At 48.0% G+C, this 15207-nt stretch overlaps 1 protein-coding gene across 5 annotated transcripts in view; it reads right to left on the bottom strand.

Moving 5' to 3' along the window:
- Positions 1-7327: 7327 nt before the first annotated feature.
- Positions 7328-15207, bottom strand: part of LOC141476868 (transcription factor 4-like) — a 228083-nt gene continuing 220203 nt past the window's right edge. For 4 of the 5 annotated variants that reach the window (XM_074165727.1, XM_074165729.1, XM_074165728.1 and 1 more), the window contains 5 exons: positions 13362-13497; positions 11033-11195; positions 8932-9161; positions 8001-8164; positions 7328-7859 (listed from right to left, as the gene is read on the bottom strand). In XM_074165727.1, coding sequence (XP_074021828.1) covers positions 8028-8164; positions 8932-9161; positions 11033-11195; positions 13362-13497 — 666 coding nt within the window. In that variant the 3' untranslated portion in view covers positions 7328-7859; positions 8001-8027. The remainder of the gene's footprint in view (positions 7860-8000; positions 8165-8931; positions 9162-11032; positions 11196-13361; positions 13498-15207) is intronic. The other variant, XM_074165731.1, reaches the window with a different exon arrangement.

The raw sequence follows: 15207 nt of genomic DNA, 5'->3' as shown, positions 1-15207 counted from the left end.
TGTTTTTAAAAAAAAAAAAAACAAACCAAAATGAGAAAACCCCAAACCTACACGTCCAGAGAAAATCACTGCAGGGAATTCACAGAACGGGGGTGCAGGGAGGGACCCCGGGGGCTCTTCTCTGGCTGGGAGAGGGGCTGAGTGTCCCTGTCCCCCACTGTCCATGCACCATGCAACACAGCCGGGTTCCCCGTCTGCACTCCAGCCCGAGAGGACGGGGTGGTTTCACTCCCAGTGCTCCCACTTTGAAGATTTACAAGCTCGAGACACTCGAGATGTATTTACTGGCTACCAACATAATTGCGGCATAATTGCACGGGATATCAAGCCAGCTTTCCTCGAGCTGTCAGCCAGGGGACAGGGTGGGATGTCTCCTCATCCAGACTCTATCTATAGAGGCACCAGAAGAATGAAGCCCATTGTCCCACCCTTCAGCTATTCTATTCTTTTTTTTTTTTTTTTTCAGAAGTAATTTGGAGCCCCGTAGCTTTATTAGTAAACAACAACAACAACAACAACAAAAAAAGCCCAAGCTCCTCGTAAATGAATTATGGACTGAATGTCCTGTTGAAAGCCCTCAAACGCAGTGTGGCTGAGCTGCTGTCAGTGGCCGTGTCCCCATCCCTGTCCCCTCTCTGCCCAGCCCCGGGCTGGCAGAGCTGTGCCTGGCACCTCATCCCGCCCATGCCCCATTCCCAGCCCTTGCAGCCCCTTGGGGCACCCCCTCGGTGGAGAACCTTTGATGGAGAACTAACTCCCGTGAGCTGGAGGGCAGCTCTGGTGCCCGAAGGAACATGTGGTCACCAGGTGATGGCCAGTGCTGGGCTACCAATGCTGTATTCCTCCTCCTCTTCCTCCTCCATCCCTGCTCCTCACTCTAGGCGGGCTGTGCTGGGACTGATGGCGCTGGGGATGGTGCTTCCTGGGCAAAGGAAGACCGGCAGCACCGGGACGCGCTGGGCAGGCGGCTCTGGTGGCATATTCCAAGCAGGCAACGCAGGCAGGAACAGGCAGGGGCTCCTGCTGGGTCCAGGCTGGTGGTGCTGGGAAGGAGAGGTCTGGCGGTGCTGGGAAGGAGAGGTCTGGTTGTGCTGGTTGTAGATGAAAAGCATGGTGGTGGATTGTAGGAGTTCCTCCAAAATGAGCTGAGAGCTGGTAGGGCACATGGAGACCCCCCTGTGCCAGCCACACACAGCCTCAGGGGGCTGGCCCTGAAAGCCACCTTCTCCTCAATGGATTAATAGGAGATTACAGAATCATGGAATTATCTATGTTGGAAGGGACCTTTCAGATCATCGAGTCCAACCATCAACCCAACACTGACAAACCCACCACTGAACCACTTAATGTTCTGTCTGAGCAGTCTGAGTGCCCTCCCCCAGGAAATCGCACGGAGCTGGTGGCTGCAGGTATCTAAAGCGTCCTCCTGTCCTGGTCGGGAAGGAAAACGGGGTTAAACACATCGTTTCATTTGGAACACTCAAAGAGACCAAACCGCATCGCTTAGCAGCAGCAACAAATCGTGGCAGAGGGATAAACCCCAGCAACAAAACCCCCTTCGCTGGCAAAACTTGAGGTATCATCGTTCAAAAGCCTGGCGAGCATCAGGGGGGCGTCACACACGACCGATTAAATGGAGTCCTCACATTTTGCCACCAACAGCCACCCTGATGGGCCTGGCAGGGTGCTGGAAAGATCCCAGAGACACCACACGGGATCAGTAATTCTTCAGTGCAGATCTGCAATGGTCTTTATGTCCATGTCGGGTGCTTTATACACATCGCGTGAACCAGTTCCCTCCCAACTTCTCCCAACCCAAGGCCCTTCCACCAAGGTCCCCTCTCAGATGTTGGTCCCCACCACCGCGATTCAGTAAGACGTGAGGCCAGGAGTTTGTACGGGTCTGAACTTGGCGGTTTCCGTCTGGCTCGAGAAGGTCCAACAGTGCCAACCAGAAGGGAATTATTTAAAAAAAAAAAAAAGCATAAATACTGTGAAGCCGTGAGTGAAGTTGGCACCTCTTGGTTTTCAATGATTGTGCATCTCGGGTCTTCACTCCAGCTCTAACCATCACACTGTGGTGAAGAACCCAACGGAAGAGCTGACCCACCAACGTGGTGAACGCTGGCCCAGCACGTTCACGTTTCTGCAGAGACACACCCTCGGATTTTACGGATTCCACCTATTTTTCCATGCTTCCCGGGTTGGCTTTGCCTCTGCGCCACCATCCCCTGCTTCCTCCAGCAGGTGCTTTGCGTTGCTTCCGGGGGCTGAGGTTTTAGGGTGAAATACAGATGTTTTTTTTTACGGAATGGAGAAAAATCTGGATGAGAATGAGAATGACAACGATCTTGCGTTTCTATAGCACTTCAGTTGGCCAACGTTCCTGGACGGTGAAGAAGCCACCACGGGGGGAAGCCTGAAGCGCCCGGCAGTGGCTCCTCCGGCCACCCCAGCACTGTGCCGGGTGCACGGCACAGAAAAATATTGGTTTTTACCAAAACACACACATATATTGAAAAAAAGAATGACTCGTTCTCCTGCGAACCCCTCCAAAGCTGGGTGGGGGGCACGGCGTTCTCCTACGAACCCCTCCAAAGGCAGTCGGGGGCATGGCCGGCCCCGGCGGCGCCGGGCAATTTGCGGAATGAAATGAAACCCAAGTGTCGGAAAAGGGTTTATAAAAATGGCACATTTATTGCTACAGAACGGTCATGTACATGACGGCATCGAATAACTACAGATGGGAAACAGGTAATGGCCTACACCAAGCTGTCTTTGCTCGCTCGCCAGCTTCTCCAAGGAACTCCAGCACACAACCTGTTTTGGACACTTCTACAAATCAGAAATACACCAAAAACATGAAAAAATCGAGGCACTCAGCCACACATTGAAAACAAGGTGTAACTGTTCATCTTTTTTTTTTTTTAATAGATTTTTCCCTTTTTTTTCATTTTTTCCCTTTTTTTTTTTCATTTTTACTGCTGCAGCTATGTGTATAGTCGCAAAAATTTCCCCGTTGCGACCTACAACTAAAAAAAAAAAGCTACCATACAGTTTCATCTCAATAACACATGGTAAAATAACATCTTTTAAATAGTAAAATAAAGTAACAAACTTTTACTCAGAATGATTCCAAAAATCTACAAAGAAGAAATATTCAGAATCTGACAATTTTTTTTTTTTTTTCCCGTAATATTCATGGTATAAAAGGATTGCTCCTGTGAAAAATAAGCCAAATATATTTTTTATTTTTTAAATTTAGTTTTTTTTTTTTTTTTTCTTTTCTCCTACTAGGGTGTACTACAGTCTATTTTATAGCAAAAAGAGCACTAGACAAACGAAGCTTTATAACAAAAAGCCAGGCACTGATACATGGTAAATCTCTGCTTTTTTTTTTTTTTTCTCTTATCTTCACTTAATTGCATCACAAGTAACAAGAATGAAAAAGGCCACAGTTCATATATTTTCACCATTACATAAGTCTATAATACTTGAAATGAGTATGGTCAAACCAGCACTGCACAAATATGAATCAACTTCAAGTCCCATGAGAAAGAACATGTTTTTGTATTTTTTTTTTTTAAAAAAAAAAAACAAAAAACAAAAAAAAAACCAAACCAAAACCAAACTAAAAACGAACAGAACAAAAAACGAAACGAAAAGGTAGGGCCCCCCCGGGCCCTGGTGCCCCGCTGTGTTGGAATTCATCGTATTCCACCTCTAGGATTATTATTTTTTTTTTTTTCCAGTCAACCAGTGGACTAATTTTTTCTTTTTCTTTTCTTTTTTTTTTAAATATATTTTTTCCTTTTTTTTTTTTTTTAAAATAATTTTTTATTTGTGCTTGTTTCCGCTGAAATCTCGTCATTCCTGGCAATATCCTGGATTTGTTCGCTTTTGGACACGCGTCGTATTCTGCCTCTTGGATACAAAGGTGAAACACCCACCCCCCCACCCCCCCCCACCTCTCCCTGACCACCCCCCGCTTCATCGCCTTCCCCCCCCCCCCCCGCCGCCCCCGACCCTTGAAAACAGAAAGAAACCAAACTTAGAAAGCCCCCCAAACCCTCGGAAGACTGAATCAGTACAAGTTGCATCACTGGTAGGACTGACAGTTGTAGACACGTTAGTGTTCCTTGCAGCTACACAGAAGACAAATGGTTAAAAAAGTTCTCGATGGAGAGATTCCCTATTCAGCCTATTCCTAAATCTCTGGAATGTGGAGGTGGATTGGGTTCAGAAAAAGCTGCCAATTCACTATTTCTTTCTTTTTTTCTTTTTCGGAGTTTCTTAGCCCGATTTATTTTTTTTTTTTTAGATGGTTTTTTTTTACAGGGTACAGCTTCCCCAGCTCCGTCCCCCCCGCCGCCCCCCCCCGAGAAAGGCAGCTCGAGATGCACACACCTTACCTGGGCTGGGAAATAAGGGAAAAAAAATATGGATTACACACTCGGTGGGGGGGGTTATTTTTGAAAATCTCGCCTGGTCTGGAGGGGAAGCCGGCAGGGACCCTCACCCTTACAGCCGGGGGGGAGGAGGGCGCCCACCCCATCCATCCATCCATCCATCCATCCCGGCACCGGGAAGCACCGCGGCCGCTCGTTCCGGCCCAGCAAAAAAAAAAAAACCAACCCTTTTCCTTCCTTTTTTTTTTTTTTTTTTGTGTGTTTTTAAGTTCCAGAAACTAAACTCGCCATTTATTTACTGCCCACAGAATTTGAAATAAACGTGAAGTTGGTCTTATAATTATGATTTTTGACATGGTTTATGAGAAGCGCAGACCTCGGCGACGATCTCCGGGCCGGTCCCCACCCCGTGGGACCCAGCCCGGTCCCAGCGCGTCCGAGGGCTCCTGGAAAAAACCTCAGATATGGCTTTTTGATTGGGGCATCCCGCTCCCGGCAGGGACGGAGCGGAGGCTTGGGGGGCGGTGGGGGGGGGGAAAATTGGAGCTTTCTCAGCCCCCCCCCCACCGCGGCTCCCATTCCAGCCCTTCTCCTGCAATAAGGTCTCCTCCAGCCTCTGCTCCTACTGGAATCCACCTCCACATTTGAGGAACTTGGCGGCAACTCCAAACGATTGAAAAGTCGTGGGATTTTTATTTTGTTTCGTTTTTTGTTATCGCTCCTGCGGGTATTTTCAGTTCTCAGCAGGCACACAGCTACACCCCGACGGGGACGGGGACGGGGACGGGGAGGCTGAGCGACTCCGCTCCACCGCCCCGTCGCTTCTCTTAACCCTCGTGTTTTGTTTTGCTTTGTTTTGTTTTGAGAAACAAACATAAAATTCAGATTCTCGTATCTCACCGTTTCATTTAAACGAGACTGGTTTGTTGTTGTTGGTTTTTTTTTTTTTTTTTTTTCAACCACACAGATTTTTATAAACAGAACCAAAAAAAAAAAAAAAAAAAAGAAAAGAGAACCGATACAATGTATTAAAACACATAATAACAAGAGTCTACATGTAAAAATATAACTTTTACATACACAATTTCAAAATAATGATACGTTTGCCATTTGTTGCATAAAATTTACAAATGTATTTTTTTCATTACTCTATTAACTGGCAAAACAGGAGAACAGATGGAACATTTAGACCGTTTGATGGATTTATGGCATTTATTCGGTGTCGATAGGTGGAAAATCTACTCGGAACAGGGAGGTTTGTTTTTTTTTTTTGTGTATTTTTTTTTTTTTTTTTTTTTTTTTTATTTCAAATACATGCCAGGTTGGTGTGGCTGTAAAAATAGAAACTGGAATTAAGAGACAAAAAAAAAAAGGCTGCTGACAAATACTTTAACTAGGAGCACTATCTGTTAATCGCGCTGTACACCAAAGTCAATCGTGATTAAGATTCACTATGGAAGTTGGTTCAATTGTGCCCAGACTTCAAAGCTAGTTCTCTGATGAGCTGCTGTGCCGTTAAGTTGGAGCCACGTTACTATTAAATATGTTTGAAGTAAAAAAAAAACCAAAAAAAAAAACCAAACAGAAAAAAAACAACCAAAACAAAACACTTCATTCGTACTGGCCAGAGAAATACTGTACTGCCGCCCCTCCTCCGAGAAAGTGCAACTTAATGCTTTAGGACTCATAAGGCTTGTTATAATGCTGCAGGATGACCCAAAAAATTGGCATTTCACAAAGTAAAGGAGGAGGCAGCGAGTGGTCTACACTTAAATAATCCACTTTAAAAAAAAACCAAAAAAAAACCCCAAAACCCAACGAACCAACAAACAAACCAAACCAACGAGAGAAGAACAACAGAAAGAGAGAGAAGTCGATCAAATCTGTCACGCTACTCGCAAATCCCCCCCCTCCCCGCGCCCCCCCCGGCCACCCCGCGATGGGGGGTGTGTGTGTGTGTGTGTGTGTGTGTGTGTCCCACCCCCTCCTCCTCCCTCCCACCGCCCCCCCCCCCTTCCCCCCAAAAATCTGACCATGTATTCGGCAACGCCTCACTGCACGCTATTTAGGCTACACACATAGGTAACACTTTAATCGGTTCGTTAATCACAGCCACTTTTGATTATGTCATGTGTTTTTCGTGGGGTTTTGTGGGGTTTTTGTTTGTTTTTTTTTTTTTCTCTTTTTTCTTTTTTCCGATGATATAAACATTGGAAGGCACAGTGGTAACATCGTAGCATCCTAACCTTGTACCTCTGAAAATCCCAGCCCCGGAGGGGGGGGGGGTCCCCTCTGTGTCTCCCCCCCCCCTCTACCCTCCAACCTCCCCCCCCCACTTCCCCTCGCCTCCCCCCCTCCCCCGGGACCGTGGGAACGACTCGCCACTTTCCTTGTGAATGAGAAGCAACGTCAGGGTCAGCGTTTCAGCCTGCACTACCCCTCCAGAGACAGAGTTGGCACTACAGGTTACAATAACAAAAGAAAAAAACAAAAAACAAAAAACAAAAAAAAACCCAAACCAAAAACCAAAAAACAGGGGAGAGGGACAGAAATAAGACAAAAAAATTCCTTATTTACAGTAAAATCTTCTTTTTAAAAAAGTTAATCAGTACTATTTTTTTACAGGAGCAAAAAAGTCTGAAACAAATGAACAAAAGCTTACCATATTCACTAAATTTTTAATATATATTTATATATATATTTATATATATATATTTGTCATAGGTCTATAAGATCCATCTGTTCCTCCTACCCTAAGGAATGGCTAATGTCATCGCTTCAGTTTTCATTAGGACGTTTGCTGGTTTTGTAAATATCTGGGCAGCAAAGCTTCCCTTTTAATATCCAGTAAGTATAAACACTAGCTGTCAAGCACACCAACAAAAACGCTCATTTTTTTTGTTTTGTTTGTTTTCTTCAGAAGTACACTTTTTCATTATTGCAAGTTTTACAATTTTAAATTAAATAGTTTTTTTTTTTTTTTTCTTTTTCTGTTTTCTTTCTTCAGACTTACAAATTAATTATATTTTTTTTTTTTTTCCTTTTTTCCAAAAGAAGTTTAGGCACAAATGCATTGTCCCACAGTGTGGAGAGAGAAGATTGCCATTCAGTCTCTAGGCTGTGCACTTACAGCTCGTAACATACTGCGTTAGACATTCTGCGTGATATGTTAAAGAGAGTCGTCCCTCAAGTTGCACTTTTTTGTTTGTGGTTTTGTTTTGTTTTGTGTTTTTTTGTGGTTTTTGTTTTTTTGTGGTTTTTTTTTTTTTTCCTCTCGGTTTTAATAATCGGGAATGCTGAAATCTCTTGCGTCTGTGATTCTTAACTACTCAGACTTGTCTTATATTACAAAAAAAGGGGTTAAGGAGAAGTGTTTATGTGGGTTTAAGATAATACAGCTGTTAAGGAAGTGGTCTCTTGCTTTAAATGAAGAAATGTGGCAACTTGGACCTGTGGAAGAAGTAAAAAATCTCATCAGTCCCGGAGAGGTGAGCGTGGGTCCCTACACCCTCCTCCAGCCACCCAAAAATCGGTGTCCAAGGGGTGGGCTGGCACGTCTCCCCCCCAGGGCACAGCTGCAAATAAACTTGCCTTTTTTTGTCATTTTTCTTTTCTTTTTTACATCTGTCCCATGTGATTGGAGGCATCTCCCATCCCAGGGTGGGGTCCCGCCAGGGAAAGTGGAGGAGGATCTGAAGATACTTTCTCTTCTTCCCTTCTTTTCAGACACGCTGCTTTCGGGTTCAGGTTCCTTTCTGTCGAATGGAAGCAAAAAGGCGATTTCAAATATTCATGTTTTTATACCTGATTGGTCATAGAATCACAGAATTGCCCAGGTTGGAAGGGACCTTTCAGATCATCCAGTCCAACCACCAACCCAGCACTGCCCAACCCACCACTAACCCATGTCCCTCAGCACCACGTCTGCCCGGCTTTTCAATCCCTCCAGGGATGGTGACTCCACCACTGCCCTGGGCAGCCTCTGCCAGGGCTTGATGACCCCTTTCCGTGAGGAAATTTTTCCCAATATCCATCCTAAACTTCCCCTGGCACAACTTGAGGCCGTTTCCTCTTGTCCTATCACCTGTTCCTTGGGAAAAAGAGACCGACATTCCAAATAATTAATGATCAGTTATTTGTCCCAGGGAATTTATCGGGCTGGAGGATGCAGTTTGGTCAAGCCAAGAGTTGAAACGCCGCGCGATTCCATACACAAGCTCTGCAAAAACCTCCGCTTTTGAGCACTGTGATGGAGCAGCCAAGCCCGATATTGCATTTGGATGTTGATAAAGAAGGTAAAACGTGCTGACGAGCCACACTAGCATCACCAGTGATGGAGCCGGAGGAGAAGACAACCACCCCAGGTGGCTGGAGGTACCCCACTGGCTCTGGGTGCCAAGGTCTTGCCTCCTCCCCAGCACCCGTTGCCCCTGGCCAGGCTTTCCCCAACCCAGGCAGGTGTTTTTGGCACGGCCAAAGCCCAGGAGGGACGTCAGGAGACACCGAGAGGTGGCACACTGACCTCTGACTTGCTGCTCTAAGCTGAGGATGACGGCCACGGCCTGGTGTAAGATCAGGAGCTTGGTCTGGGGCTTGTCGCTCTTCAGGTGGAGCTGCACCATCCGGCCCAACTCCTTGAAAGCCTCGTTGATGTCGCGGACGCGCAGGCGCTCCCGAGCGTTGTTGGCCATTCTCCTTTCCTTTTCCCTCTCGGCCTTCTGCTCCGGTGTCAGGTCTTCGTCATCGTTATTGCTGGGAGACAAAAAGGAACACATCATTTTCTAATGATGCGGGGAATGAGCAGCGCAAAGAGTTTTCAACACTTTCTCCAAAGTCTTGAACAAAACAGACACCTTCTGAGCGAACATTCTTATCTGCTGCTCCTCTTCCACCAAACCTACGCAAAGTCCAGTCTCCTTCAGTTTTACACTGGGCAAAGCCTTCGTTTGTAATGAAGCTTTACAATCCACAAGGCAGGACTTTGGATAGTTAAAAGAAGCAAATATAAAGCCTTTTTTTTTTTTTCAGTAGCGTATTTTATCGCAGCCAATACTGTAACCTTTTTAAATCGTGGCAAATCCCCACTCAGCAGCAGCTTCCAAGCCAGAAAGACAACTGGGCATTTAGATGTTTCCCTTTCAGGAGACCATCATTCGGGTTTCGGAAGTAATTTCCTCCCCTACCAAAGGTGGGGACCTGCCATCCTCCTGAATGGTGGCAGCGGGGGGGCCACGGGCAGCAGGAGTGAGCAGCCCCCCAGTCCCCGCACGGAGCCCGGGGCACCGAAACAGCCCTGGGCAAAGAGCCACGGAACTAATTGATGGCCGTGAAGGGCCCTACGGTGAACTCCTGCAGCCTTTCTGCAGCAAAACTGCCTTCTATCCGGCTAAAATGATGATTTTAAATTGAAAACACATCCACTGGTGAGTCACTGGCACTATATAATTTGAATTGGTTATGCAAATGGAGTAATACATTTTCAGCAGCCCTAACAACACGGATTTAGACATATAACTAAATATCAGGAGTAACCTTTTAAAGCTGCAAGCATGTTAAAAGCAAAAATGTTAGCCTACAAAAGCTTCAAAGCACATATAAATATGCATAAGCCACAGCATATTTGTTGAATTAACAAGAAGTACGATCACCTCACATCAGCATAAAGGTGCTTTCTTCTTACCATATCATAAACGCACATGAAAGCCTCACTTCTACATATGGTGACTTCAACACATTTATTCAGAGAAAATCTCGAGTGTCATCTATTTTCTCCAGTCAGGAGAGACGTGAATGTAATTAACGTTTTAAACAGGGGCGGGCGCCGGCCTGAGCGGTGGAAGGAGAGAAGGCAGAAGGACACTGCCATTCATCTTCCAAAAAAAAAAATAAAATCCCCTGCACAAAGCAAAGCTGTGCCTGGATTTCAGCTTTATTGGGATTTTTTGCGACTGTCTCTCCTGTGCTGACGTGCGGGAGTGGCGGGGGAAAATCCAGGGACAGAAGGAAAGGCTGTTCCTCGCTCAGGTCCACGGTTGCAGCACCCACGGATTCACGTTCCCCACGGGCATCAGCTCCCAGATGATAAAATCCAGCTCCCACTGTACTAATACCTTCCAAAAATTTACAAAGAATACACCCGACAAGGAGAGTAAACACCTCTAGACCCTCTAAGGAAGCCCTAGGGATTTGCCGAAGTCGAGGACTGGGAATGACAGATGTATTTGGGAGGTAAAAGAAAAGCACAGGGTTGGTTAGCTCAGACACAGGTGTGATCAGCTCCTCGGCACGTTTTTAGAGAGAGAATTGGAAATCCATACTGTATTCCAATTTGCAAGCACAGGCAGAGAGGAATAACAGCCTAATTCAGAGATTTGAGCGTAACGCCATTTCTTTAGAGATTGCGGAGAACTTGCTCAGGGTCCAAATTAGTGAATTGTTGGAATTTGAGGACGTCCTGGAGTACAGGTACCAGAAAGGTGCTCGGTACTGCCAGAACAGCCACGTTCCACTTAGGCTGTGGTTTTACCTGCCAGGAAAAAACCTCATGGTTTCCTCCTGTTCTGTTCACTTCATCGAAATCCAGTAAAGGAATTAAATGAAGCGACACTATTATATACTGTTACCTAGATCTTGACCTAGTAATTGATTTGATATCCTTCTTGTCATCCTCTAGTTTCTTGTCCTCAGAAGACTTGGTGTCCTGGAGGTTTTCGTCTCCCTCGTCGTCGGATTTGATTTCGGAGCTGCCTGAGGAGACGCTCTGCCCTTGCAGTCCGGTGGGCATGCCTGCGGGAGAACACAGGGACGAGCTGTCAAACAGGGGTAGAGCAAGCGCCTCGACGGTCCGGGTCTGTCCCCTCTGTCCCCGGGGAAGGGGACAGCCCCAGCTGGCTGCTGTGGAGCCGGGCCAGCTCTGGTGAGGCCCCATCTGGAGTACTGTGTTCAGTTCTGGGCTCCCCAGTTCAAGGACAGGGAACTGCTGGAGAGGGGACAGCAGAGGGCTACAAAGATGCTGAGGGGCCTGGAGCATCTCTCTGATGAGGAAAGGCTGAAGGACTTGGGTCTTTTGAGTCTGGAGAAGAGAAGACTGAGGGGGGATCTGATCAACGCCTATAATATACTATAATAATAATATAACGCCTATAATAATAATAATACTTCAAGGGTGGGTGTCAGGAGGATGGGGCCAGTCTTTTTTCAGTGGTGCCCAGGGATAGGACAAGAGGAAATGGGCACAAACTGGAACATAAGAAGTTCCATCTCAACATGAGGAGGAACTTCTTTCCTGTGAGGGTGGCAGAGCCCTGGAACAGGCTGCCCAGAGAGGTGGTGGAGTCTCCTTCTCTGGAGACATTCAAACCCCGCCTGGACACGTTCCTGGGCAACCTGCTCTGGGTGGACCTGCTCTGGCAGGGAGTTGGACTAGATGATCTCCAGAGGTCCCTTCCAACTCCATATCATTCTGTGATTCTGTGAAAAGGGGGTTTCAGATGGGGCTTTGAGGTCCAGCTCTGCTCCTCTGCCTTTAGGGACAGATGAGGGTTCAGTGTCTACAAAACATCAGCTACATCTGAAGCAGTTCTGGACCTCGTGACCTTGTCCAGGCTGGCATTTACAGCTTTAGGTAGCCGTGGAGAGGGCACAGGACACCTATCTGCTACTCCTGTTCTTCAATCCCGACATAACTTTCCCTTCACCTTAAAAAAAAAATCATCTTTAATACACCATTCTCAAAATAATCAGAATACCTCAGCTGCAACGAATGAGCAGCTTCATAATATTTTAGGCTCTTTCTTCCACGCTTTAACGGGAAGACTGGCTGCCTCTAGGCATAATGACAAACCCCAATGTCCTCTGGGTTCGGCCACCTCCAGGCCTGCTTGGCAACAACCCTGCAGAGGCATCTGCCAGGCTTCGGATGGTGCAGCACATCCTGGGAGCCAAGGAGAGGCACCCTCTGCCCACAGGCAGAACTCTAAAGGTGCTGGAAAATCTGTGGGTCTGGGTCTTGCCTTAAACTCACAGCTTTCTGACGTGTGTCCTGCAGTGTTTTCTTACACTTCTTATAGAATCACAGAATTGTCCAGGTTGGAAGGGACCTTTCAGGTCATCGAGTCCAACCATCAACCCAACACTGACAAACCCACCACTAGCCCATGCCCCTCAGCACCACGTCTGCCCGGCTTTTCAATCCCTCCAGGGATGGTGACTCCACCACTGCCCTGGGCAGCCTCTTCCAGTGCTTGACAACCTTTTTGGTGAAGAAATTTTTCCCAATATCCATCCTAAACCTCCCCTGGCGCAACTTGACGCTGTTTCCTCTTGTGCTATCGCCTATTGCTTGGGAGAAGAGACTGACCTCCACCTCGGTCTCCCCTCAGCCTCCTTACACTTCTTTTCCTTAAGCTCTTAAACAGCTTTTTGACGTGTGTCAGTGTTTTCTACACTCTTAATTTTTCTGTTTAAAGAGGTCCTGGTATCAAAGCTCAGTGTCCAGAGGTAGGTTGCTTGCACGATTCTCAGTGTAATAACTGGAGTGTTTGGGGGAGCGGAGCTGAATTAGCAAACGGGCTCTGCCCTGTTGCGTTACAGTCACGGAATCACAGAATGCTTTGGGTTGGAAGTGACCTTAAAGACCATCCATTTCCATCCCCCTGCCCTGGGCAGGGACGCCTCCCACCAGACCAGGTTGCTCAAAGCCCCATCCAACCTGGCCTTGAACCCCTCCAGGGATGGGGCAGCCACAGCTTCTCTGGGCAACCTGGGCCAGGGTCTCACCACCTTCACAGCAAAGAAGTTCTTCCCCACATCTCATCTCAATCTCCCCTCTTTCAGTGTCAAACCCTTCCCCCTCGTCCTATGGCTCCACCCTCTCACAAAGCATCCCTGGGACCAGAAGCATGGACACCTCCTCCCTCGTCCCGGGATGCTGTGTCCCGGGATGATACTCACCCCTGTACGGGTCCTGGGGCGGGTTCAAATCCGGGGATGTGGCAGACTGGACGGGCAGTTGGGGGACCGGGACCTGGTTTGGCACGAGCGAGTGGCCACCGCGGAGGCTGACCCCGTCCTCCCGGTGCGCTCCGACCTGCCGGGGAGAGGAGAGGAGAGAGGAGACGGTGAGAGCCTGCGCTGCCGGAGAGAGGGGACAGCCGGGAGAGGGATGTGGGGGACACGGTGAGCCCTGGCACCGGGCTGTGTTTCACTAGAGGGCGCAGACAGCCCGTCCATCCTCACCGCACAGAAACGCCCGGTGACAAAACGCGGCCGAGCAGAGCTCCGGCAGGTAAAAACGTCAAATCGCCTCCCGGGGTGCCGCAGCCGAGCGCGCCGAGTCCTCCCCATCTGTCTTCCATCATGTCCGCCAACAGATCTGACAATTATCTTAATGCCCATATGCTTAATTGTGGGCTTCGCAATTCCCCCACCGCCATCGGAAATCCAGCAGGAATTTCAATTTGGCATCCCACTTCCATTTCGGGGGATCAGATTCGCAGCCCTGCCATTTCCCTCCCCCCCCCCCGTAATGCCAGCAAAGCCTCTGACAGCGAGCGGCGCGGCCCCCGTTTCCCCCCCGCCCCCCTTCCCTCCAAACGCAATAACGTGTCACCTGCCTTTCCAAAAACGAGAAGCCCCGTCCAAATTAGCGCTCGTTGTATTTCATTAACCACCCAGTCCCAAACCCGATGGGGCCCCATCCCTGCCAAGGCCGTGACGGCGGGTAATACACCAATAAAGGTTTTATTAAACACTCCAGTAATGCCATTAGAACGCTGGCAGCTCCCAGGCGGAGAGGGACGGACAGACGGCTGTAGGGACAGACAGACAGCCCGGAAAACTCCCCGCTCCACCGCCTCGGGTGCCCGCGTCCCCTCACGCTCGAGGGAAAAGGGGCGCTAAGCCTGGCAGGGAACCGCAAATTGCTCTTTATTCTCCAAAAGTGAAGTACTGGGGCAGATAAAAAAAAGATGGAGGGATGTTTCTAATCAGACTTACAAGATAATATAGGATAATTGTTAACAGCACGGCGAGACCGCAGTAAGAAAGATAAAAGGGAATCCTGCCAAGGGGAACTTGAGAAAAATCTTTTACTACTAGACGAAATGCAAATAACCGAAAGCAAGTGCAAAATAGCAGAGACAAAACCTCTCTCCTTGTTGAGACGTTGTAATTTTTAAAACATGAGATACTAAGAAAAGACCAAACCCAGCATTATTCGGCTTTAGGAGAGACTGAGTTGTTACGGGGCACTTGGAGCTCGGCTCCGAGTCCTGCTTCCTGAAACCTCAATGGAGAGAACGCAGTAAAATCCCCATGACATCCTTCTGAGGAGAAAAAGTACTTTTTCCCCACACTTATGAAAGAAACAGGCTGTCGTTCAAGCCCAGCGACACCCCCTCAGCTGGACATGACCTTGGTCAACCCAACCAAGCATGGGAGCTGGACCTGACGCTAAAGCTGGCCCCATCATGAGCAGGGGTTTCCCCCCTTCCTCTTTCATCCACTTCCACAGTTGCCTCTGATCTACATTTTTCTACAAAAGATGAAAAGCACTTAGTTTTGAGGTTGATGAAGACAAAGAAACATACGACGCCACTTCTGGTGGGCAAACCACCGCCCCCCTTGGAGCAGAGCTTCTGAGAGCGGCTGGAAGCCGTAAAGGAGCTGTGACAGAGGCCACAGCTCACTCTGCGTCCCTCCCTCTTCCTGCCAGCCCCCCCGGGCTCTGTCCATGACCTGTGCAGACAGACAGACAGACCGACCCAGAGACAGTGAGACCAAGACCCTGGAGCAGCCC

The sequence above is a fragment of the Numenius arquata genome, chromosome Z, assembly GCF_964106895.1.
Source record: "Numenius arquata chromosome Z, bNumArq3.hap1.1, whole genome shotgun sequence".
Taxonomy (NCBI): Eukaryota; Metazoa; Chordata; class Aves; order Charadriiformes; family Scolopacidae; genus Numenius; species Numenius arquata.
The sequence above is the reverse complement of the archived record's forward strand: the minus strand, read 5'-3'. Positions and strand labels throughout refer to the sequence as shown.